Below are 27,160 nucleotides of genomic sequence, written 5' to 3' on the forward strand. Positions count from 1 at the left end.
CTCCCCTCTTTTTCTGTTCTTCCACTCCACCATCTGCTTTTTCCTGGGTGGTGCTTAGCATTTCTCTAACTATTCTGCATACTTCTAGCTTCAGGTCATTGATAACTTCATTCCTGAATTGGTCTATGAGGCTCTCTAAATGGCGCTTAATGTATATTGGTACAGTGTCCACTATTGCCTGATTCTCAGGATTGGGGGTCGAGGAGCCTTTTTTGTTGCTTCCCTTCCCCATATTTTCTGTTCCTTATAAAATGTAATCTTACACAGGAGGCCCGGCTTCCCTGCCTGTCAGCTACAGCTTGATCGAATTGCGCTGGCTAGTTGTTCCCGCTCACCGCTGCGCCCCAGAGAGTTGCGGAGGAAGCAGCCTACGCGGAAGTCGGTGGCTCCTCCGGGCCACAGTCAGGCTCTGGGATCTGGGCTAGGCCAGCCTAGGGAGTCCGCGAGCAGCGTCCCTCCGGCCAGGCACCTTTCACCAATCCCGTCCGAGAGGGAAATGCGCGGCTGCAGTTGCCGCCGCGCCCTGCTCTTACAGGACTGCCCGCGCCCAGAAAATCCTCCGCTGGAGTCAGACTGCGGTAGGGAGTCAGTTCCTCGCTCACCTCGCCACCAGTCAGCCTTCCTTCCTGCCCGTCGCGTTTCCGAGACCGTTCCCAGACGCCCGTTCCCAGAGCTCGGGGGTCGTGTCTCTCCTTGCCGAGCCGCTGTGGAGGTGGCCGGCCGCCGCGCGGCGGGAAATCCAAACCGCGGTTTCCGATGGCGCGGAGTCGAGTCTCCACACCGAGATTTTTCTGTTCCTATTTTAGCGCCAGGGCTGTATTCCAAGTTGGATTCTCTCAGCCCAGTTCGTTCCTGAGTCAGCAGAGCATATCTCTACTGGTTCGTATCTCCTTAGTCCGCATCATTCCTGGCCTCTGAGCCGAGCCTTTAGAGAGCGTTCAGCAGTTGCTGTTGTCTGTCCGCCATGTTCTCAGGAATCTCGGCTGATTTTTCTTTTCAGAATTAAAAAATATGCATGAATGAAACATACTTTGAATTGATACTTTTATATCAAAGGTTTGAGGAAAAATATTTAATGACTGGGTGATTTCAGCATGCTTGTAGGCTGAGGAAAATTAATGTGTATAAATAACAAACGTAAAAGAAAAAACATTTTACATTTTTGTGGTACTGGGGATTGAACCCAGGACCTCATGCATGCTAGGCAAGTGCCGTACCACTGAGCCCCCACAAAAGCATTTTAAACAATAGGGACAGAAAACGATAACACCAGGGGCTGGGGATTTAGCTCAGCGGCATAAGCACCTGCCTTGTAAGCAGGCAGTCATGAGTTCGATCCCCAGTACCGATACAAATGAAAAAAGACAAAAACAAAAAAACAAAAAACAAAAAACAAAAACCACAACAAAAAAACCCACGATAACACCAATATTTGAAAGGAATAAGGTAATTCCTTCTAGAAATTGAAAGAAAGTCCAAAAGACAGAGAAAACAAGAGAGGGACAAAGCGATGTAGGTGCACTCACCCGCACACTCTACCGAGCAGACTGCTGATGCCTTGGTCAGGCACCTCCTAAATGTTTGCCACAGAACAAACAACTTTTGTTTATGATGAAAACCCAGTTTGATAGACTAAAGAGTTATTCTCTCAGATAAGGGCAATGACTGCTCTGGCAATATTTACAGCCGGCAGAGAATTTTAAGAGCTCAGTCTAAGTTCAGAGAGAAGTAAAAGGATGAACTCACACTTGATAAAGGATTCGGCCAGTGCTACACTGCATAGCTAGCAGGGGGCAAAGTCTCCTGATCAGAGGAAAAGTTTCTCATTCTCTATACTGATGCTTGCCAATATTCTTCTTTTTTAAAGTTCAGTAGTCAACTGTGACAAACTATCAATTTCTGAAAGTAAATCCAACTGCGAGCTATGGGCACAGAAATACTTGTTCCCTTTGGAATCCTGAAGTCTTGAATGTAATTTGACGAGTCATTAGGTATTCTTTCAAAAATCTTTTTGAGATTTACTTTTCTTCTAATAGAACAATACTTAAAAACCCCATTAGACTATTGGTGACTGTATTGAAGATTTACAATGATAGTGCTTACATTTTAGTAATATGGTATTGTATCCTGACAATCTGACATATTCAACTCTCCAGTTAAAAAACCCAGAGCGTAAGAGTTTGCTCTTCCTGCCAGATTAGTTATATACACTTAGCATTAATTAGATACATAGACGGTACAGGTGAAACAAATTCTAGACTGGGATAACTCCAAGACTTGCTATGATAGTTTTTAAATAAGAAATGTTAGTAATGACTTTGTAAATCATAGGGTTAATAAAAGTATTCAGTTTAAAAAACTTTTTATGTATCATTCCACATCGTAGCCTGTATGTTAAGTTCATGTGATCTGAGAAACACATTTCAAGGAGCAGTCATGCAGTGCACCAGATACAAGCACACACACACATGCAGGAAATGGGCATTAGAAAACCGAGGATGCCTTCTGTCTGTTACCGCACAAAAGCAATCTGCTACCCAGCTGCAGGGTGCGCCCTTTCCAACAGTCCAGTCAATGTCCACAGCTCTCTGCAACTTTGTCTCTCCCCCGTATCATCGCTCTCAACAGATGATTCCGACGCTCAAAAACTCTGAAATACACCCTGCCATTCATCTCAGGTGGAATTTCCTTATTGCCGAGTCTTGAAAATTTGTCAAACTAACCCTGTCAATCTGTCCTGAGTTTTTTTCATACATTTTCAAGGACTGAAATGTAGTTTGTTTTTAAATCTCTGAAATCATTGCTGATTTCCTTCCACTATTACTTTCTCACTTCTGGTCAACTAGATGGTCACTAAAGTTTATTAATTCTAAATATTAAGCACATCCCAAATTTGTCTCTACTTTTCTTTTTTTTCCTTTTTCCTTTTTATTGGTACCGGGAATCGAACTCACGACTGCCTGCTTGCAAGGCAGGCACTTTTGCCGCTGAGCTAAATCCCCAGCCCCTTGTCTCTACTTTTCTTACCACTCCTCCAAACTATTGGGTGCTTCCTGAGGTACTATAGTTACATCTCCTGCATACCTTTATTTTTAAAATTTTTTTGAGACAGGGTCTTGCTTTGGACTCCTCAGTCTCCTGAGTGCCAGGATGACAGGTGTGCACCACCGCACCTGTATACTTTTATTTATATTCTTTCTTTTACACAGAAAAACATTTTCTCATCCTTTTGCTTTGCAAAGTGTAAATTTTCCTGGGAAAATTAAAACCTGCTTCTCTCCCATGCATGTATCATTGTGAATACACTAAGGACACTGTGTTCTGTGTTCCGAAGGGTGGGGACTATCTTCTACAAACATAGGAAACAACTATGTCCAAACACAGGGTGGATTCAACACCTGCTCACAATTAAGCCTGCATGTGCACCATAAACATTTAACTGCTTAAATAATGCAGACCGATCACTGTTCCTTACCTTAAATTTTAAGGCAGGGGTTTGTGTCACGGATGATGCCTTCAACCCATGCAGCTGTTCTTCTATTTCCCTCAGCCTAGGAAGAGGTAGGAGGTTATTTATAGTCACGTTATAAATCAGCATTCTATTAATCCTTATGCTTATAAAAAAAGATCATAACCCACTACCAATTGCTTATACTAGTAAATGCACTTGCTGTACAACACAGCTACAACAGCTCACAAAACAGTGAGTGAAGACACTTCTCGGCACCTGCTAAGACAGTTTCTCAGTGCTGAGCATGGAAGCCAGGGCCCTGAAGTGGGAGGCAAATGCTTTCCTGCTGAGATGCCCAGCCCAGCTTTCTTTTTCAGTAAAACACTGGGCATTCACAAACACATGTTTTTAAAAACCACATTAAATGGTTAATACTATCTTGTCCATTCTCTTTTTGAAAAATGTGCTTTTCTTTTCCATGCATACAAATTTTAGAGATATTTTCCTTTCAGTGCCTCTTGACCGTCTTTAATCTTTCTGTTATCTACTCATGACAAGCCAGTTCATTCCCTCTATGCTGACGAACCTGAGAATACAATGTTCTGCTTATATTTAATAAATGATGGAACTAAGTACCCCACAAAAGTTACAGCTCATTTGCTAAGCTTTTTTAAAGCAAAGTTTTATGGGGTTTATACATCCTAAGTGCCAAATGTGACAATTTCTTTCAAAACTATCAATTATTTTGCTATTACAATATTTATGAGTCTAGTCTATGATATTGAGTTCCTAAATGAAACCTTCGACAACTTTTTAAGAATAACCAAGACTTTTGAGTAAAAACTCCAGTCAATTAACTTAGCTATTTTTATACTGCCAAACTATCAAGATAAGTGTCTATTTTTTCAGAACTGATCAAATAGACTTGCGTTGGTAAGAGGATGAAGAGGGTACAGGCAACTATGGATGAAGACACAAGTGTAGCAAAGAGTTAACAGTATATCAGGAAGGTCACAAACGAAATAATTACAAAATTGGTTTATAATTATATAACATATATACTTGCTTTTCTAATATGTAAGCAATTCATTTGTCAAGGAAAACAAACATTTTAAAAGATGGGTGGTGCACGCCTGTACTCTGTGCTACTCAGGAGGCTGAGACAGAATCACTTGAGTCCAGGATTTTGAAGACAGCCTGGGCGGTAAAGTAGACCCTGTCTTTAAAAGTTTAGAGTATCTCCTTTAGAGATCAGTAAAACAACAAATGAATACAAACTGGCAAACATTTTCAATAAGGGTTCTGTGCATTGGTTCTGCCTGTAGTTAAGTTTTAGATTTTACTCCTAACAAGCAGTAAGAAAAGACAGAGGAAAACGAAGATAACAAAACTATGTTATGTTACAGGAAAATGAATCTAATTAGCATGGAAATTAACAGTCTCCTGCTTGCTTAGGCATGTCACAAGCAATCTCTTTATCCCCAACAATGTATCAGCTCTGTCCCAGTGGGTCTAGAAACTCCACTAAGATACTTGGTTCTCACCGCTGCTTTGTGACACAGAGCTCATCCAGAAGATGCCGCTCTTCGTAGCTCATCCACCGCTCATCGGGCAGCTCTTCTTCCTTCTGCAGCAGCTGCTCGTACAGCCGAACTGGATTCCAGCCCGTCATTATGTCATAAGTGATTACACATCCCAACGAGTGGGACACTATTGAGACTTTACCCCCTTTTTCTTCGAAGTCTGGATTCCGAGAACAGAAAAGGGAATACAATCGATTCAGCTCTTGCTGAAGGCCTTTAACTAGCTGTTTGAAATAAGAAAATATTATATTAGAGTTATCACTGAGCACTGCAAACTTCACTTCTCAACTCAAAATGTATTAAAAAGAAATGAACATTACCGACCAACTATACCTAGGTTATTAGGATTAATTCAGGGATGAAGGCATACACAGGGTCACAATCCCCACTGTCACACAGAATGTGTAGGTGGACGTTACCCCGTGGTTCCTTTCACAGCCCTTCAGGCAGCTATGAGCCACCAGTTCTAAAGATCAAGGAAAAGCTTCCTCAAAAAGTTCAGAAACTTCTCTAAAGACTCGGTGAAATTTCATTGCGTAGGCAATATTAAATGTTTGCACCTTGCAGTTTTTCTCTTTTTTTGGTACTGGGGATTAAACTCACGATCTAGCACTTGGCAGGCAGGCGTTTATGCCACTGAGCTAAATCTCCGGTCCCCATGTAGTTTTTATTTATAGTAAAATTTAGAAAGTTTCTGAGTTTATAACAGGGACACTAACATACATAGGTACAGTTATGTAAGACATGTATGACCGAAGAAAAAGCAGACATTTATGTACTACCTGTACTGGGATCCTGCCTGAATTTTAAGATATCTTCTTTTCTTTTTTTCCTACTGTTACTTCTAATTGGTTATAAATCTGCCAGATAACTCAGTTTCTCTTATCACTCATTCTGAACATGCCAGCTGCTCCTCTGACACACAAGGGTCATACACTGTTTCTACCTTGGATCTTGTGATTACACTACAAGCCCCCCTCAACTCTCACTCAGAGTTCTTGACCTGCTGACCTAAGTTGGAAGCCACTCCAGAGCTCTACAATGCAAAACCGAGGGTCAGGGCAAAGCCACTGAAGCCATGTGCCACATCTGGTGAGATACGCTCAGCCAAGGCAGAAAGAGACAATAAACTGGTGGCATGTGTCAGGATAAGGTGCCCTTTCTGTAAGGAGGAATATGTGAAGTTTACCTTTATTGGACATTTTATTTTTCCCCTCAGGAAAAGAAAAGGAATTCTGTGCTTCTAGTGCAATGATTCTCCAGTTTTCAGTGTGCATCAGCATCACTGCAGGGCTTGTAATACACAGTTACGGGGCTCCACTGCAGAGCTCCTATCTCAGAAGTTCTGACACAGGACCTGGAAATTCGTATTTACATTTGTGATGATTCTAGAAAACGCAGATGCTGCTAGCCTTGGGACAATTTAGCAGCTACGAATTTAGTGTCAAATGTGTGTACAAACTTCTGAAGACTTGGGGTAGTCACACTGTAGTAAATATAATTTAAGAAGTATGTGGTGTGACACAAAACTACAGGCTCTCCTCAAAAGAAGCTATGATGTAATGCTTTGGATGTGGTTGGCATGAATACCAATGATCCTTATCATGGTATAATTTTCCTCATGTGCAATTCATAGGAAGGAGGGGCTGAAAAAAATACATATACAAAATAATCTGTTTAGAAGGAAGTTTATGGTTGCGGGGGGGGGGGGGGTGTGAGCACGCATGCGCTGTGCTGGGGCTAGAGCCCAGGGCTGTGTGCGCTCCAGCTTTACCCCTCAGCCCCACAGTTTTCACCTTGGAAAGCCTTGCTTTTAAGATTTGTATTACGCAAATCTAGGAGCACTAAGAAGTGTATACTTTAGTACTTTGACACAAAGTTCCTAAACCTTTATATTTTTACATATCAACCTTCAAATTAAAATTTAAAAATAAAAAAAAGTAATTATTGAATCAACCTATTCTGTATTCAAACTAAAAATATCCTTACTGTAACGCAGACTTCATTAATCTGGCAATCACTCACATGGGATAACAGATAAGACAATGAAATATCTCCCCATGGAGCATTGAGAATTTCTAAAGAGCTCATGACCTCACCTGCTTTAACACACTAGAAATGGCTGTTCTATCTGCTTATTAGAATGTACCTTGATGGGGCAGTATTCTGTTATGTCTGCCTGTAGCTTACATGAACAGCAGCATGTTTATGACTTTAAAAGCTGCAAGGTTTAAATTTTTTTTTTTTTAAGTCATGGCTCTGCACATCTCTCTAACCGCTCCACAACTCAGCCACTCAACAGCAAAATGAGAAATCTGCTTCTGTGCTGTATGCAAAAAGCTTGCTCTGGGAATTTTCTCTCCTTTTCCTGCTCCTTTCTAATCCAATTACAGCCTCTTAGCGAGGGTCCCAAGTACACTCATGTGGGACATGTGAGCCATAACTCTGTGACCTTTCTTAGCTCCGCATTATCTAATCAGATCACTGAGTGTTTTACCCGGGGGATACAGAATAACTATTCAAGAATTTAAAGTAGTTTCTAGTTCTTATAACTGCCACTCATGAGCTAAAACGTATGAAGAAGTCAATCAAAGGGAGACAAAAAGCCCAGCAGTTTCAAGAGGGAGCCCAAACACAAATACTGCTGAGGGATATAATCCGGTCTCCTACGTCTTGCTTCAGGAAATTTTAATGAGAAATAGTAGTTTAGCTAATATACATGAGTCAAATAACAAAGACAAGTATGGTCATGGCAGTTATGGCCAATAATTATTTCTCTGCCATTCTTCATCTTTAAAAGTCTTTGAAAAGAGAGTTTAGACGTATAGCTCTCAATTTCTTGTGTTACTTTATTTATGGCTAACGTAAAGGCCAAAGGGTCTGATGATTTTCTGACACTCTAGAATTACGGTTTGGTTTGGTTTTGGTTGCCTTTTTCCTGGTTCTCAAAAGTGTTTGATTCACAAACTTACGCCCTAACCATGGCTTTTCTGTGATTATCGACCAATCACTAGTGAGGGGTCTTCGCACAAGCATCTCAATCTTAGGGTTAAAAGGGCGCACACAGATGATCTAACTGAACTTCTGTGAAGGCGAAGTCCTTTCGAGCATCCCTCGTTTGTGGCAGCGCAGCATCTTCATCCTCAGCGAGTTATCTCATTTTATTTTGAACTCAGGGCCTCACGCGTGCTAAGCAAGGGCTCTACCAGCTGAGCTACCTCCCTTGCTGGAGTCATTCTAAAGTCAGTGTCCACGTCCATCTACTTCTAAAGCAGCTCTGTTTCTACAAAATTCACTACAGGAAACATACTATGTTCCTTCCTGTATTTTGGGTCTCATCTTGTAGTTCAGACTGTCCCTGAACTCACTATATAGCCCATGTTGGCCTCCTGAATGGTAGGATTACAGGTGTGCACCACCATGCCTAGCTTCCCTTTGTATTTCATACTCACTGATCCTTATTATACTTTTGAGTGGAAAAATTGGCTTTTTCCAAATGTGTATGAAACACACCAAACCTGGCTGGTTCACCAGCCAGGCAGGACTTAGTCCTAAGCACCAGTATCCAAGGAAACACATACTTTTCTCTAGGGCACTGGCTCATGCTAACCTCACGTTTAGTGGACTTTCATCTGCACGATCCATTTTTAGTTTTTAAGAATGAGAATCGTTTGTCAGCCTCTTACTCTGTGCCCTTTTGCACCCACAGGCCGAGCTTCCCCGAGGGCCCCACTCACTTAGAATCTCCAGGGGAGAAAACCAGAGAACCACTTTCTCCTGCTTCCTTTTCATTTCAAAATAATTCCAAACTCATAAAATGTCACAGAATAAAGACAGTGTGAAGATGACACGTTTTCTTTATTGAGATCCACTCATTGTTCGTTTTTACCCATCTGCCCTTGTCATCTGTTCTCTCGGTTTCTGACACACCCTCAGCGGTGTGGGAACCCACTCGAGGCTGTGTTACCCCCGACTACAGCACTGTACATTTCCTAGAACCAGGAGTGATCACAGGAGAGTTACCAGCTTCTGAAATTTACACCAATTAACTTAATCTGCCATCTGCATTCCAGCTTTATTGGTCTCCTTTTAGTTTCTCTCACCAGCTCACTACAGCTTTCGGCCTGGGATGGACACTGATTCTCTTTACCCTTTTTAATCTGGAATGTTTCCCATAGCCATTTTTTTCTCTGATGTGAACACAGTTCCATTCTTACTTTCTGACCCTGAGTCCTCATCCCGTGCTTTCCTGATGTTCCCTCACAATGAGAACACTGCACGAGCGATGCCGGGTCCTCCTCCAGGTATTGTTGTCAGGAAGCTCATAATGTCCATCTGTTCCTTAGGGACACCCAGGACAAGGATAGCCGGGTTTCTCCTGTGTACAATTACTGTTTCTCTTTCTTAAACTAATGAACAATCTGCAGGGACACATTTTAAGATCATCCAAAGAGCCTGCTCCTCAGTAATGCAGTATGCACTGGTAAGTCATGCTGTCTTCTCTTACATGATCCTCCAAGGATGGCTGTAAAATGGTTTTCCAACCCCAACATGCTTTCAGTAGTCATCAGCACTCTAGTGTAAGTAAAGGACCTCACTTCTCTCATTTACGTCTCTGTTTATAATTGATATGTATACAATATTTTTAAATGATTTATAACCCATTATTTTATTATTCTTATAAGTACATATTGAAAGTTCCAATAAATTCTTTATAACAATTACAGGCCTTCCTTCTGGGTTAGAATCAGGTCCAGAATAACAGTTCTCCAGTAGCTTCTCTCACATTTGGGGACATGAAGTAGCAGCAAAACAAGTACAGAATATACTGAAGTCATCGCTCACTTCTAGCTGCCCAGGAGGTTACCGTGTTCTTTATTTCAAACCTAGACTAATTCTGTGGGCTGTGGAGAGTATACTACTTCTTCCGTGTGGTTACAGTATTTCTTCACTTCTGCTTTTACTGCATCTTCCTGGTCTCAAACCGTCCTCTGACCAACAGTTCACAGAATCCCAGCAGGAGTGCCTTTCCTCTGCACCTATGCTACGTGACTTCTACAGGCTGGCAGAGATGATGGCATGGTTTGAAGTGCTTATGGGACAGCAACATCTGGATCTCAGGGGGCAGCTAAATAAAATATACATTCTGGAGTGCTGAAAGGTTCGTGTGAGACACACTTACAGTAGAACACAAAGCAAGGAGGTATGGCAGAACTTGCCATGCCTTTCTTCCCCTTTTGTTTCTCACTGCTGCAAATCAGATCAGTGCAAACTTTGCAAAATACTGGCATAGAAGGGACAGAGAAAACTCCAATAAAATAGCAACCAGGAGAGAAAGTTTCTATGGTAACCAACCAACCAGATTTCTGACAATAGGTAAAAGTTGTGCTGAACGATACCAATGGATGGCTCTGAATAAACAAAATTAGAAGTGGATTTATTTGAGCAGTGCAGAGCAGCTCTGCTGGAAAGTTTTATTCATTCTGTGGAACATCAATCATCTATGCTTTTAATAAGGAAAACCCAACTGAATGTATTTATTTTGCGGCACTAGGGACTAAACTTAGGGCTTTTATACTGAGTTACTATTGAGCTCTCTCTCTCTTTCTCTCTCTCTCTCACAGAATTATGCCTTTTCTCCTTGCTTTGCCAATCAGGCAGGCTGAGTGCTTTGCCTTTTGGTGATCACTCATGGAGACCAAATCCCATATCCTCATCTGAGTCCTCTGACTCTTCCTTGTTTTAACCTTGACTGGGGGTGGCTGCAGAGGCAGGAGCAGCAGTGGTGGCTGCAGTGACGCGGCAGTAGCCACAAATGCTGATGGATCAGCCAGGAAGGCCTTGATCTTTTCAGCAAGTGGGAAAGTATGATCAGTCTCCACAGACAAAGCCAGGACCCGCTTGTACTCTTTGATGATAGAAGGGGGCACTGATGTGACAGTTGTGTAACTATCTACAAACAGTAGCCACATTGCAGACACCCTCCAGAAGCGAGAAAGCAGTTTCCTCTGCAGTGTCAAGCAAGCACTTCAGGGTTTGCAGCTGTCAAACACCTGCTGAATGACCAGGCCAAAGGACAAAGGGGAGATATTCATTATGTCCAGGAGGGTGGTCTTGCTGGCTCCCACTTTGTCTCTAGTCTTAATCAGCTGTGTTATCATTCAGGATTTCAATGGTGCCCCTGAGATTTTGGTGGTGATACCCAGAGCCAGGAAGGAGGTCCTCTCAGGCCCCGGACCAGTATTTGGGGTGGCACGGTGACTTTGCATGGTGCAATGGCACCAGCACAGGTAGCAGCTGGTACCTTGTTGGCCTGCAGTGTATCCCCAATCTCAGGGAGGGCCTCCTTGGTGAACACAGAGCCCATCTTCTCCTGGATATGATGCAACAGCTTCCCCAGAGCTGGGCTGCTCTCCAAATGCCCTCGGGTGGCCCTGTGCATCACGGTGTCCTTGCCCGTCAGCACCACAGCCTCCCTTGCAGGGACACGTGGATCGGCTGCTCTGTCTGGAGCCCACACTATCGGCTCCCACAATCAGCATTTTTGGATGTGATCTGAAGAAAGGACTTGGATTTCCAGGTCACCTGGTCTTCCCTGGTCATCATGTGGTGCGTCAGAGATTGCCACGAAAGGTTTGAAGATGATGTCACTCACTGGGATGCCTGGAAAAAGCCTACTGAGCTTTTTAAAAAAAGTTCTCATATTGGGACAGGGTCTTGCTAAGTCACTAAGTAACCCAGGCTGGGTTCAAACTTGGGATCCTCCCACCTCAGTCTCTCAGAGTGCTGAGACCATAGGAACGCGCTACCATGTCTGGCAAAATCCCAGTTTGAGAAGGAATAAAGTCAATAGCTCATATAATTTTTTTTTTTTTTGCTGACTGAAGTTTTGAATTATTAGCACATTTTGGTAGTACTATATACAACACTTGAAATTAATCCACAGCCTAATATATAAACTTTGAATTGGACAAAGTCCTCAGTCTCATCAGAAACAGGGTGTTTTTTTTTTTTTTTTTGGTCTTTTTCCTTTTTATCGGTACCAGGGATCGAACTCACGACTGCCTGCTTGCAAGGCAGGCGCTTATGCCGCTGAGCTAAATCCTCAGCCCCTTTAAATTCTTTGTGGGTTTTTTTTTTTTTTTTTTTGGTCTAGAAACAGGGTGAAGACATACCCACCGACAATGAGGAGCTGTGCAGAAAGGGTTTACTGAGAACAGCACAGACCCCAGGGAACAAAGAAGGACTGTATTTTTTGCCCGAAGTGGGCTGAACAATTTTCTGACCTTTTGGAAAGTAATTCTTCGTTTTTCAAGTAGGTCAAAGGAATGTTTGAGCTTTGCTATTTTGATGCTGAAACTGAAAAGCACTGTCTTTGACAGGTAATTTGCAGAGGCTCTCACTGTAGCAGCAAATGTTTCCAAATTTTCTCCTTGCCAAGGTCCTTTCTGGGTCCTGGGGTCAAATTTTGATTCAAGGAAACAACTCTGGTCAAAATTTTAATTGGAGGGGCTGGGGATTTAGCTCAGCAGCATAAGCGCCTGCCTTGCAAGCAGGCAGTCGTGAGTTTGATCCCTGGTACCAATAAAAACGAAAAAGACAAAAAAAAAAAAATTTAACTGAAACTTTGATGCTCTAGCCATAGACAGTCAAATAACTTATGACCTCTACCCTGTCCACCTTGTACCACAGTCGCCTCTCAAACAGCGGCTCCTCCTGCGGTCCTCATCTGCACACCACAGGCCAGCCTGGACTCTGCTCCTGCTCCCTTGCGATTGCCAGCACCCAGCTTCCGGAGCGCTGGGCAGCTCCTGCTCTTACTCTCAGTCTCTGCAAGGAATGGCCTCTCTTCCCCTGCCTGCCTTCTCTGAAAATGGGTGCGATCCCTTCTCTTGCTCGGCTGGTGATCTTCTTACCTCCCTCCCTTTTTTCCTGTGTCCTTCTCCCCCTGCCTGCACACGGCCCGATACCCCTCCCTCAGAGATCTGGCTGGGTCCCTTTTATCTCAACACCCTACATTCCCTCTCTGGACAACTGCATTTCAAAAAAATCTATGACTTTTGTATAATCTTGAAAGCATCTATCTGAAGTTCTATCGCCAGGGTCCATTCCAGTCTAAGTTTTCTGAAGTCAGAAATACTTTTAGATTAAAAATACTGATAAAAGAAAACTCCCACAGAAACATCAAACACTCCCTTCTTCTATGAAAGTGGGGCGTCTGCAGACAGCAGCTGGTCTGCTTCTCCCCTGGAGATTCTGCTTGGGATGCAGCAGCTATAGCAACCTGACATTGTAGGAACTGTCAGAGAAGTTCCTAAAGACAACTGCTGTCTGCTGCATGTTAATGGAAGCAATGTCTCAGTTAATCCTTATGAGACCCTGCTACGAGATAGTTACTGTTAGAATCCACACTACCCATTCTGCAGATGCAGAAGTCACAGAAAGTATTGTTACATGGGGCCTGGAATCAAGCAGTCTGTGCCTATGGTCTGTATAGAATTTGCATTAAACAATTCCTATTGCATGCTTTTAGAAAAAAATAGAATTATGATTAAGATTTAATACAAATGTAAATTTATCTTAAGTATTATAACAATGAGCCTAAAATATTTTTTTCAAGGGGTTAAGAACAATTTTGAATATTTCCAGGAACTTTTTTCCTCTGGCACAGTTCATGAATGTGTGTGTATGCACTGTAATGCACTGTTTTAAACATTTTTGAGGGTGGCGACTCTGGCTTACTAGTCTCTTATACATAATAAAGTGTTCTTAAATAAACATGTAAATACTTTCCTTACTTCACAGCACCTTTTACTAGCTGATCTGGGTCTGTACAGTCAGACCTTACCTGAGTCCTCCTGAAGGAATTTTATCACAGCATCTGGTTTTACTTCTGTCCACCTCTACGACTTCTCCCCGCCACTCCCCTAATGGAGGGGAGCAGTGTACAGTGAGGCGGCCCGAAGGCAGCCAGCACGTGGCAGAGTGGGCGCTCACTGATTAAACACAGGCCTAAGGACGTACGGTGCTGGCCCCAGGGTTGCCGTGCTGTGACACGGGAGCAGCTGTGTGGAGAGCACGGGCCCTGGTAAGCCCTGTGGCAGGTCCCTGCCCACCCTGCCATCAGGGCTCTCACGCGTTAAGACAGGACATTTCACAGGGTTCTGACGAGCACCGGGCAAGCTGACACATGTTAGGCAGTCAACAAACGAGCCCCCTAAACATCTTTCAACTCTTTCTAACAAAATGCAGACACCTCTTGGGAGAGCCTCCCACCCTGTAGAGTGCACCTTCACCCTGCACCCTCTTCCTTGTTCTCCAAGTGATTCACCTGCAATGTGACCAACAGAAGCCAGGCAACACAGATTGTTACACACAATGATATGAAGGAAAATTCTAAGTGGCTAAAACTCTTGCGAGAACAACAAAGTCAGGGATGCAATTAATGCAATTTATAAAAATTGGTATTTTAATTTTATTTTTGGTACCAGGGATTGAACTCACAGTTTTGCGCTTGCTAGGCAGGCGCTTACACCACTGAGCTAAATCCCAGGCCCAAAAAACTGGTATTTTTTTAAAAACTATTTTCTAACCAATACCCCACTCATGAGATCACCTAACCAAATTCACTATTAAACACTGGCTACTTCTATACATTAGCAGAGTCCTGTAGCTTCTCACCTGCTTTTTAAAAAGAACATAAAATGTGAAAGTTCAAGGAATTTACATGCTATAAAACATATCTTTCAGCAACAAGATAATCATGATACTTACTTCATCTCTATACAGTGGGCTAGTATAATACATTATATCCATGGCACTGCTGTTCAGCATGTCCCTCAAACCCCGTACTTTGTCAGGAGTAATGGAATCAACCGTGTCTACAAACACAGAGTAAAATTAAATTTACTTAAGATCCTTATTTTGGGAACTGTGAAAAAAATTGTATTTCCTAAAATAATTTAACATTTAAATGTTCAAGGCCTGCTTTGGCTCTAATGGACCTTTTCTTCTTGTGAATTCTTGCAAAAACAAACAAACAAACAAACCCCTATAGAACACAAAACAGTAGAAGACAAAAGGGAACATGAAAAGAAAAGAACAATAAAGCATAGAAGAAGGGCATCAATTTTTTCAGAGTCATGGATACTGGGGCTGTCAATACCCATGTGGTGTGCCGGAGAGCAGTAACAGCAGATCAGCAACAAATTAAAATAGAATGATAAGAGCTGTTACATTAATACTTGAAAGTACAATGAGGCAGAAGGCTCATAATTTTAATCAACTGCAAATTTGGCAACTTTTCACTGCATTGGCTTAGGTTATTTTATTTCCCACTTTAATAAAATGAGGGTTGGAAGCAAAGGATAAGAAAAGTCTTCAAAGAAGTAAGGAACTATTATAGCTATCCACAGGCCTTACAACTTGTTTTGCAATACACAGTGAATATTTCCTCTTCTCTTGTCTGGCCTTTGCTTGTTCTTACATTGCTTTGCTGTAACATCAAAGCATGGTTTGCCTTCCATTCCTTGGTGTTCTACGATCTACTGATACAGAGGTGTTTTTATTTGTTTGTTTTGTTTTGTTGCAGCATTGAGGATGGACTCAAGGCCTTGCTCATGCTAGGCAACTGCTCTATCACTGAGTCACATCCTTCCCCCAACTCTTTTCAATTTTAATTTTGACACAGGGCCTTGCTAAATTACCTGGGCTGAATTTGAACTTGTGACCATTCTGCTTCAGCCTCCTGAGTGTTTTGATTACAGGAATGCGCTGCCAGAGGTCCTTAGTCTTACTCCAATCAAACTTACCCACTTTACTTTTAATTGTTTTGATGTTTTAAGAAATCGTTCCATACTCTGAGATCATAAATGTGCTCTCTTGAGTATTTTTTCTCAAACGCTCTGGTCTTAGCTTTCATATATTACTATGTCTTTGATTCACCTTGTACTTAAAATTGGGATCATTCTTCACTTTCCCCCCATAGGATGATCAGTTACCAAGTGTAGAATAATCTAAAGTAAAGAGCATACCTCACGACAATGAAATTGAAGACACTGTTCCAACTGGGTGAAAGGTGTTCGTAAAAATTTCTACATTTACTTTGGTAAAATTTTGCTATTGGTTAAATCATTCAATTTTAAAAGAGACTATACCTCCATCAAGAGTAAGTTTTGACCGCCACTCAACAGGGAGAAATTCGACGTGTGTTGCATGGTTGGAAAAATGCCTTTCTTCTATTTTTCTTGCAGCCTCTCTCATCCTAAAAAATAAAATTAATAATAAAAGCAAAAACAAACAAGAAAACCTTTGAAAGTATCTTCATGTATGTAGTAGTACTTCCATTTGTCTACAATTCTGTCCAATTATATTTCAATTACTGCTACACTAAGCAAGTTTGCAATGCCAGGACATCTTCCAAGTTATTTTCCTAACTCTTCTATCGATGATTCCAAATAGTTTCTGTATAAACTGAGATACGATTCATCTAAAGGTAGGTTATGTTAAACTCTTCCCTTTTTACTAACAGCTCTTAAAACAGTTGCTACGTTTTATACATTTTGATGATTCAGTAGGCTTTGTAAAGTTACTGTAGTGAAACGCCTGGGACAGGTTAGGTTGTAAAGAAGAGGCTGCCCTGGCTCATGGTTCTGGACACACAAGGTTGAGAGGTCAAATAGATTTAATTACATTTTCTTTTAAAATTTTTGCAGTTTTAGCTCTTACACGTAGCTCTTTGATTCATTTTAAATTAACTTTTCTGTACTGTGTGAGGTAGGAGTCCAACGTCATCTTTTAACATATGAATATTCAGTTGTCCCAGCTCCATTTATCAAAAAGACCATTAAATTGTTTTGGGAGTGAAAAAATAAATTTGAACTCTCAACTAATAATCTGAGAACAATGCCATATTGACAATATTAAGTTCTCTAGTCCACATACATAGGATGCCCTCCCCATTGACTCTGGTCTTAAATGTCTGTCAACATACAAATCTTGTACTTTTGTTGTTCAACTTATTCCTAAGTATTTTATTCTTTCTGATACTATAGTAAAAAGAACTTATTTTTTAATTTCATTTCATTTCCAAGTTGTTTATTGCTAATAAACATAACCTTTTTTGTATGTGACTTTTTATCCTGCAAATTGATGAAATTATTAACTCTCACATGTCTGATTGATCTATTTTATCTCTCACCTTTCTTAGGATTTTCTACATATAAGGTTATGTTATCAGCAAGCAGAAGTAGTTTTACTTTTTTTTAACTAGAATGCCTTTTTTTCTCTTCCTTGCATAATTGCCTTGACTCACACACAAAGCACAATGTTGAACAGAAGTGGTGTTCAAAGATCCTTGTCTTAGTCCGATCTTTGGAAAAAGCCTTTGGTCTTTCACCATTGAAGTATGACTTCAGCTGATGGCCTTCTGTAGATTGCCTTTCATGGGCTGAGATGGTTCCTTTCTGTTTCTATCTGCTGAGTGTTTTTATTGTGAAAGGGCATTGTATTTTCGTCAAATGGTTTTCCTGCATCAAAAATAACATGATGTGCTTTTGCTTCATTTTATTAATCAATATATTTAAGTAATATATTTTTAGCGAAGAAAATTTAGGGACATAGTCACAACATGTCCATTTTGTCTCTCAACTATTTGCTTTGTCCTCTCTCATTCCCCATCTTCTTACATCTTCTATTTCTTTCTTTTCTTAAGAAGTCACTTCAGTTAACGTTGCATTCTTTGGATAAATCCCACTAATCATGGTGCTTAAAACTTTTTTTATGTATTGCTGGTCTCATTTGTAAGATATTAGACCCCTCCCACCCCCATGAATGCCTTTTCAGTATCGGAGCAACACTGGCTACATAGGATGAGTTGGAAAATCTCTGGAGAGTTTGGAACAAATCAATGCTAATTCTTTTAATGTTTGGGAGCATTCACCAGAGTAGTCGTCTGGTTTTGGAATTTTTTAGTGGATTGTTTTTAATATTAATTCAAATGCTTTACTTTTTATAATTCTAGTTAGATTTTCCATGCCTTCAAACTCATTGCCAAATTAATTGTGGTAGTTTGTGTACTTTTTAGGAATTTGTGTATCTAAATTATTTAGTTCATGACCACAGAACTGTGTATAATACTAGCTTTTAATCCTTGTTATTTCTATGAGGTTGGTAGTTAATAGTTTTCTTATTCTTGATTTTAATAACTTTGGTTTATTATTATTTTCTTGGTGAGTATAGCTAAAGGTTTCTCAATTTTGTAGATATTTTCAAAGAATCACAGTAATACAAAGAGATTTTCCTCATTTTGTTTTACAACTGATAAATACATCTTCATATACACAATGGCAATATAATAAAAGATGATAAGATTTATTTTTTAAATATATAGGTCTTGACTGCACAAGAAGCAGACCAACAAAGGACAGAGTAAAATGAGAAAATGAAGTAATTTAAAAATATTACACTGTAGCTCCAACTAAAACAAATCACAGTGTTGGAATAATATGCTGAAGAATCATGATTTTTAGTTGCTATAAGCTTATTCTACTTTCCAAGTTATCTTGCCAGCCCATGAATGCTTTGTTTATTATTTAGAAAAGTAAGAGATTTTTAGCACTCGGGAAGTATTGTCTAACTAAGGGTACATAAATGGCTGTGAAGAAAAAAATGACATTTGTGTGATGTTTATTGTACACACACACCCAGGAAGAAAATAGGAAATCATGAAAAGTAATCTTCCACAGCATGTACATTTTTTAACAAAAATAAAGGTCTGTAAGTTTACAGTTTATACCTACTATGTAAAAAATGTCTATGTGCCTAAAGAAAATATGTCAGAGTTTAAAATGTGAAATAAGAACAAAGAGTAATGGGGAAGAGGAGACTGGAATGAGAATCAGCCTTTTCACGCTATGTAATTTTTTCTTTTGATTTATAAACTATGTGCATTTTTTATTTGAAGTTTTATTGACATTCTTGTCTGTTACTGTTTCCCATCTTTTTCTTAGTACTTAGGGATTTATGTTCTTTATTTTGAAAATTCCTTTGTTAGCATTTTTATTGACATTTCAGGAGGTTTGAGATAAATTTTTTTTTATTGGTACTGGGAATCAAACTCACAACTGCCTGCTTGCAAGGCAGGTGCTTATGCCGCTGAGCTAAATCCCCAGCCCTGGTATGAGACGAATTTATATACTCAACCAATCATGTTTAACTGAAATTCCCTTCACAGTGTTAAAACTATTGCTTCAAATGACTAATTTAAGGCATTAGATACACAGCTTCAGTGAAGATTTCTTGGAATAAAACTCTATTAAATGTAAACTCAATTGTATTTAAAACACATTCATCCCTTCTGTGAACCAATTCTGACCTTTCCAGAAGTTGTCTATAAACTTCTTTCTCAATCTATGTGGATAATAAGAATATTTTGTTACAACAAAAGTGATTAAAACCAGTCTGAATTAATTTGCAGGATCACTAAAACAGGGAGGGGAAAAATGTGTAATGCCATGCATTTGAGACATAACTTCAAGAATCCTTATGAGAACAAAAGGTCGCCACTGGAGGGGAGGACAGACAGAAACCTATCTTAGCTACCGTCACACATCAAATCACAAGTACATATAAGCTTCAGAAAGCAGGGATAAAGAAGTTAATTTTATTCTTTTTTCTCAAATGTAGAAGTGGTAGAAAAAGGGAAAGGTAAATATTCTGGATGTTCTATTGAACAGAATTTCTTTTTGTGTGAAAAATTTCTATCAACTTCTAAGTTACATAGGGAATTTTCCACCAAATTTATCTGTCTCTGAAGAAACGGTAATAACCCTCCTCGCAGTGGACACATTTTTGAGCCACCTTAGGTTCATTCATCCCACTTCTTATTCTTATGTGTGGCTTTACCTCTCCTTACTGTCATGATGATGTCAACTCACTCACACCTGATTTCTGGGGTGGGATCATGACAGCTGCTCAGTAGATCTGTGCGGCTGCGGTATGGAACTCATGTACTTAGATGCAGCACTATCACTCTCTGAAAGGCAGACGGCCTGGGCATTTGGGAAGAAAGACTAATCTTTTCCTGTGGATTTGAACACAAGATGCTACAGGCTGTCACCTCTGGACCCACGGGCTGTAGCTGGGGGTTCCACCATGAAGGCGGGTGGGGCCGATAGCGTTCTGCTGACTGTCAGATCACTTCCAGAGTTCTCAGTACTGTGTTGAGTCACCAAGCTTAAGACTTTCGTATTGTTTTCCCTTTCTTACACCCGAAGAACAAACTAACATCTCCTCATTTATTAGTGACTCGGAGACAAGGCCAGCAAATGTACTCTCAGGATCCGATATATCTAAGCAAAAGATCTGCATCTTGGTATCAGGGAATTACTACAGGAATTAAGAAGGATCAAAAGAAAGAGATTCCTATAACAGGAGCTATGGGGATCAAAAAGGGTAACTTTGCATTATCTAACAAAAATTTTTTTTAAAGTTCTTTCATACTTTTAATTTAACCCTCAGGTGATATTACGCTATTACGATAAAAAGTGCAACAATACTCAACGTTATTTTATTATAGATGTTGTTGAAGTCATGCATTATTTGCTTTACAAAACTTAAAGAAACTTTTACTTGAAGACTCAAAATCAGATAAATTGTTTCTCAGTAGTAACTCATTTGTTCTTATTGTAAATCTGTACCTGATTAGATTTTTCTTCATTCTGGCTATTAGCTCATAGTGAAATTCATGATGGACTTTTACTCTAACATTCCTTTTTGCATCAAATTTAACAATTTAGAAATATCTATCAGTCCATCCATCCATTCATCTACCTCCCAGTAACATCTTAAAGAGGTTTTGGCATCAAAAGGAATATAAGTTAATTAATGAGCTAACTAACCTGCCTGGTGTTCCATTGTTTTCTGCATAAAACTTCAGAGTTCATTTTCCCCTGCTAGAAATTAATTGGACAAGTTAAGCTACTAACTGGTAGTTTAAACAATTCTTAGCTTTTAGAGTTTTGTAACTCAGTTTCTGAAGTTCAGAGCATAAGATACAAATTTAAAACTCTTTTTCTTGCTTTCTGTCCTAGAAAGGGCTTATCAGCCTCTCCTTCACACAGGTATGGTGGTGGAATCATCATTATCATCATCTAGATACTCTCACTCTTCAAATTTGGTCCAGAAATTTGACTATGAGAAGAGTTGGCATTGGAGAAAAGGCAGCAGAACAAGCGAACTCTGTCAATCTCTCTCATCTCCTAGACAAAGGATGAATTTCAGACAGGTTGTAGGATGTATGCACCAAAGAACTCACATGGCTGTATTTTTGATAATTCTTCCTTGGTCCATTTTCTGCCCGATGCCATGTACAACGAACACAATGTGGGTGGTCTGCGAAGGCTTGTCTTCCAACGTGGCTTCTTCCACGTAACCTCTATGGAGTCTGGTCCCGCTACTTGATGCTGTGGAAAAATGATGACTCCAAGTTTAAATTTTGGAGAAGCAGCACTTTCATAATGTTTTTTAAAAATTAGCAGTGAGAATCTAAAGAATGAATTTACTTGGGGAAGAGAGGAGGAAATAAAATTTGTAAGACAATGTATTTGATTGGCTGACACAAAGAGAACCGGAGATGAGAGCAAGACCAGACACTACCAGGAAGAAGAAAAAGGAAGACAAACAATACATAAAAACGATGTCTCTTAAAAAATACCATAGCCAAAAATAAAAGACAAACAGCAAACTGGAAAAAATTATATAAAATACACAAAGCAGCCTACTATGCAAAAAGTAAAAAGACAACTATTCAAATAGCAAAATGGGTTAAAGATGAGGCAAGGTAATTCACAAAACATTCAAGTACTAATAACTGTCTAAAAGAGATCCAAGCACATTCATTATAAAAATTAAGATATTAATGGAGTGGTAAAAGCTTATCAGTTAAAGCTGTTTTCTGATGCTGCTTTCCTGTCTTCTGAGGTACCACACTCTCCTGTCTTTCCCTGCTCTCATTTCCTCACCTTCTAGTTATGCTTCAGCCCATCCCAATCTGGTTTCTGCTCCAAAAATTCAAGTCACCAGTGACCCTCATGTCACTAAATACAACAGAGAAATTTCAGTCTTTATCTTCCTTGACATATTTTGATTGCTATGCTTTATTTTTCTGCTTTAGCACTGAGTGTTTAATGCTTTTACAAGTATAAAAGATACTTAGGAATCTCATCAGATCGTTCTGTATATTCATGGACAGATACACATCAGTTCAATTTCCTTAATACAAGTTTCATTTAACAGACTGCCTATCACTAAATATGATACCTACTTAACACACACTAAAAGTTAAGTCTATCTTGAACAGAAGAAAAAAACATTCTCCACATTTTGACAAAACTTTGTAATACTTAACAATTTACCTTTAGAAAATCCCAGTTTTTGGGTAACCGTTCTTGCAATTTTAGATGTTGTCGCATCGCTGTACAGATATACCTCGTCCACGCTGTGCCAGTCCACGTGGTTCCGGCTCAGCTTGAAACTGTGAATAGCTGTCGCAAAAGAGAAACTTTTGAAGGTCTCTACAATAAGCTTCACTGTGTGCAAAATTATAACATTTGGATCTCTGAATCAAAGTTACCTACCAATTCAGATATACAACTCAGTTCAATGGGAAAACTATCTCATTAAAAAAACATAACAAAACCTTTGTCAAGTAAATAATGGGCAGGTTCTTAAAACTGATTAATCATGCTACAGGAAATGACAGCTTCTTTAAATAATGTAGAATAAATGGTGACTCTACCACAATTTGACTTCTAATACATAGCTAATGTGTTTTGATTATTAAAGAACCGGGTTTCCAGGTGACATGACTCTTCCTTAGGTCTGGGAGAGAATACACCTATTTGAAAGTTTGTAATAAGTTTGACAGAGAAACACCCCATTTTTGTTCTCTAGATTTCACTATAAATAAAAGAAAAAATAAAAATTGTACTTGGTGCAAGATAAAACAAGAATGTGGGAAGAGGATTATCTGTTGGGAATACAGGGTATTTTGGGACCAAATATTAAAGTCAATTATTGGGCCAGGGATTTAGCTAAGTGGCCGAAGGGGCTGCCTGGCAAGCGGGATCCCAGGACCACAAAAAAAAAAAAAAAAAAAAAAATCAGTTATCACTAGATATTGCTCACTGCAGTAGAAACCCAAAAGTAAAACAGGTTTTAATAAACAAACTAAAATTTTTTCTATCATGTATTCAAGTCAGTATGTTTAATACATTTTTGTAACTAGAGTTACATTTGGTGCAAATGAATTTAAAATAAAAAAATTCAAAGCTATACCCTTCCCCAATTCATAAGCTCTATGAGGCAGGGGCTACTTTTTGATCATTTTTGTATCCTTGGTACCCAATAGTATATTAACAGTCTACAGGCACATGGCTAAGTTTTCTGATTTGAAATAACCTCAAATTAAATATAAAAATACATAGCCCTAGTCAAGGTTTCAAATAATAGGGGTATGTATAAAAACCTAATTCCTAGTAGAATAAACAGTACACTATGAGAAAACATGCTTCTTAGTTATATAATTTCAAAAATGTGTAAAAGACCAATTTTTATTTTACTTACTTGCCAGGACACATGACTGACACAGAACACAAGACCAACATTCAATTAGCACAATAAATAATACTATCAGCTCCACAAAAAACAATGTACAAGGTCAGCTTTCTAAATAAAAAATCTTTTGAAAACTCTTGCGAGGGTTTAACATTTATTTCTCAACCACATTCTTGTTAAAATAATTTTAAGCCTAAAAGATTAAGACTGTAAGATTGAGATAGTTAGAGAATGGTATTGAGTCAGAAAAATGTTGCCCCTTCTTAAATTTCCCACACACTGCTTAAAGTAAGACCTCTTAATATTGGTGCATATCTCACTACTGGACCATACACACAGTTTACAGATGTTTATATACCTGTATAATACACAATCCTATGCGTATGGGCCAGACTTTCTAAAATACTCGTTATTTTAATATTTTAAACACAAGGAGTGCTGCAAACTGGGAAAGTAACTACACAGAGAAATAAAACTACAATTACTGTACCTTGGGAACGCTTTCGTTTAAGACCTGCGGCATCTGAGCTCTCCTTATATCCTCTCCATTTGAAGAGAGAAGGGAGGGAGAAGGGAGGGAGGTGGTAGGCAACTAAGAAAGCAAAAACACTGAGCTTCAAAGCACATGTAAATGAGGCTTCTTCCACTTCAGCTTTCTGTTCTAGCATTGACTCAAAAAATGACTTGTATTTGACAAACATTATTCTAAATGCTTCATTTACAGAAGATCTAGCTAAAAAGCAGTAAAGCAAAACGTTAGCTTAATGTTTATCAAATATACGCTCTACTTTGACCAAAAGAAACAAAGGCAAATATTTAAAATTTTCAGTTACAGATAATTCTGTGATCGCCATTTGTGTGTTTGCATAGATAACATTAAAAATAGAATGCAGCATTTTTACAACACAAAGGTTATTTACTTTCACCAAATTTGTGATTATTACAGCCAACAGAGGCGTACAAATTCAGAACGCAATAAAAACATTAAATGGAGCTTGTCTAAGATACCACAATATACATTCTACAGGATGCTTCCTAATATAGAATCAGATAATCTTCCCACAACTCTTTTTGTTTTGGAGACAGAGTCTTGCTATGGTGTGCAGGGGGGCTTTGAACTTGCTTACGTAGGCCAGGCTGGCCTCAAATTCATGGTGATCCTCCTGCCTCAACCTCACGAGTGCTGGGATTACAGGCATTCGCCACCATGCCCGGCTCTTTCACAACTCTATTCAAGTTGTTCAAAGACTTTAACAAACCAAGTATACAAAGCAAAAATTAAATTGGAAGCTTTACTTTTAGCTAACCTTTGGAAAAATGGCAGTAAAATATAAAGAAGGTCACTGTAAAAATGTATGTTGTGGTACCTTATAAGAATAAAACAGGCAACATAGAGCGAAGTCAGGCCTGATATCTAGCAAGTCAGTAGATAACCTTAAAGTCAATATGTTATTGGTCAAATTTTGCTAGTTACATATCAATAAATTTGTATTTTAAGTACGTTATTAAGTCCACTTGAAATTGAACCCTACAAATGTTTATTAAATCAGTTACTAAACACATTTAGAACTTACATGACTTAAACTTTATGTTCTAATACATTTGATTTTCATCTTCAATCTCTTCTACATTATATTTGACATTCAAAGGTTAAATACTGCTTACATGCAAAAATCTTTAATTCCTGCTGTATAAAAATTTGTTGCATATACAGGTGAAATATACACAAATATCTGTGCAACAAGGATATTTAGGAAATGCTTATGAGGTAATACTACCTACGCTTATATACTTAATGACTACACCTATATGCGATTAGGTTGCTCTAAGAACTACAGAGGACTAAAAGCTGGGCTGCTACATTTGAGTTCTAAAAAAAGATTTCAATGTCACAGAGATAAAAAATGACATTTGAAGCAGTTTTCTTCACTGAAATGTTTCTTCTTTCATGTGCCTTCTGGTCAGTTATTCAGGAGTAGATGCACCACTTAGGCCAGGAAACAGTTTCAAACAAAGCATGCATTAGGAACACCTGCTAACACACCAAAGTAGATCAAACTGACTTAAACCGGAGACTTGAGAGTTTACTACACAGAGAAACAAAAACATGCAAAACACAAACCAAATTCCAACTAATGGAAAGCAGGGACCACTGTACCACCTTTTAAAATTATGCAAACACTTTTAGATACCTCTTAGTATCTTGTGTTTCCATTCTGTCCTTGAGGTCTGAGACCCTCTCGCCACACTGGTCACCTCTGCTGTTCATGTAGTCAGTACAATTCTCTATGTCTGGGATTTGTCTGGTATGTTTTTAGTCTATTTCTTTGATAAGTTTATCATTCATATTTTCAATAGTTCGGGTCTCTTCTATTGCTGCTTTTTGTTGTTGTTTCTTTTGTAATCACATTGGTCAATTTGTTAGCTCCATTATTTTTTGGGTTGTGTCACCTTTGAATTCACTGAGTTTCTTTGCTTCCTCTTTAATCACTTCATGAGGCTCAACTATTCAGTGTTTGAGTTCCTCTCCACGGTTGCCCCTTGCATCTGCTTTGGGCAAGTTGAGAGTTTTTAGATGCATTTTGCTGCCTTATTTTTTAATGTTCCTGTGTGTGCACAAAAGACTGGGTCTAATGAAGACAATTCGTTACTGGTACGAAGAGCTTTTTAGTTAGGTTCTGCTTCCCAGTGATGTGTTCCCAGCTTTGCCAACCCCTTCACCCTACTCAGACTAACTGGGAGGGACCCAACCCCTGGGCTGTAGGGAGAATACTCCTACAGCCACAGGTCCAGCCCTGTATCAGTCATAAACATTAATACTCATTTTGACACTTCTGCCCCTTTACCAGTGCTCCTTACAGACGGTATTTTACTGTTATAGGTGGTGAGTCTGGGATGTGGGAAAAAGGAAAAAGAAGGGAAAGTCAGTAGGAGAGGAAGATAAGAGCAATTTTAATAGGTAAAATTTAGATAGTTAGACTCTGTTGGTGGTATTTTTAGAGCTGGAGTAAAGGGTGAGGGTTAAGGAGGTTTACCAGAGCATTTGTAGAGGCGGGGGAGGAAGGCATAACTGAGGTTAGGGATGCTGCTGGAACCTGTTAAAGATGGTATCTGTGGTTAGCCCTGAACCCTGCACACACAGTAGGGCTCACCCCGCCATGCCCACATGGTGTCATTCAAGTGCAGGTTCTGATCTGTTCTGCCCTCTTCAGCACACACACAGGTGCCTGCTCTGTATATACTTCATGGAAGGTGGAGAAGCAGTGAGGGAAGGCAGGGAAATAAGTAAACTGAAGAAGACTGAATAGAATCCGGGGCAAGAAGGTTTAAAAGGAGAAGAGACCAGGAGAAAAAAAGGAGCCTGCCAACGGGAGGGTGGTGTGGCTTGGCTAGTGGCTGGCTGCCCTCCCCCTTGGCTCTCCCTTGTACCCTGGAGTCTAGGACAGTTTGCTCCAGTGTCTCCCTGGTGATCGAACCTTCACTCTCCACATGATGCAGCCATAAAGTCAGT

The 27,160-nt window shown here is 39.6% G+C and overlaps 1 protein-coding gene and 1 pseudogene across 9 annotated transcripts in view; both read right to left on the reverse strand.

The window, feature by feature from the left end:
• Window positions 1-27,160, reverse strand: part of Ddhd1 (DDHD domain containing 1) — a 75,935-nt gene that overhangs the window by 16,329 nt on the left and 32,446 nt on the right. For 5 of the 9 annotated variants that reach the window (XM_063247843.1, XM_013154679.3, XM_063247847.1 and 2 more), the window contains 7 exons: window positions 24,140-24,241; window positions 22,449-22,577; window positions 21,350-21,497; window positions 16,191-16,297; window positions 14,809-14,915; window positions 4,996-5,258; window positions 3,476-3,551 (listed from right to left, as the gene is read on the reverse strand). In XM_063247843.1, coding sequence (XP_063103913.1) covers window positions 3,476-3,551; window positions 4,996-5,258; window positions 14,809-14,915; window positions 16,191-16,297; window positions 21,350-21,497; window positions 22,449-22,577; window positions 24,140-24,241 — 932 coding nt within the window. The remainder of the gene's footprint in view (window positions 1-3,475; window positions 3,552-4,995; window positions 5,259-14,808; window positions 14,916-16,190; window positions 16,298-21,349; window positions 21,498-22,448; window positions 22,578-24,139; window positions 24,242-27,160) is intronic. The other 4 variants (XM_063247860.1, XM_023565918.2, XM_063247868.1 and 1 more) reach the window with 1 other exon arrangement.
• Window positions 7,398-14,802, reverse strand: LOC106028091 (large ribosomal subunit protein uL10-like; annotated as a pseudogene).

Source organism: Cavia porcellus, unplaced genomic scaffold, assembly GCF_034190915.1.
Source record: "Cavia porcellus strain 051 isolate PalLab524CR breed Dunkin Hartley unplaced genomic scaffold, mCavPor4.1 scaffold_1, whole genome shotgun sequence".
NCBI lineage: Eukaryota > Metazoa > Chordata > Mammalia > Rodentia > Caviidae > Cavia > Cavia porcellus.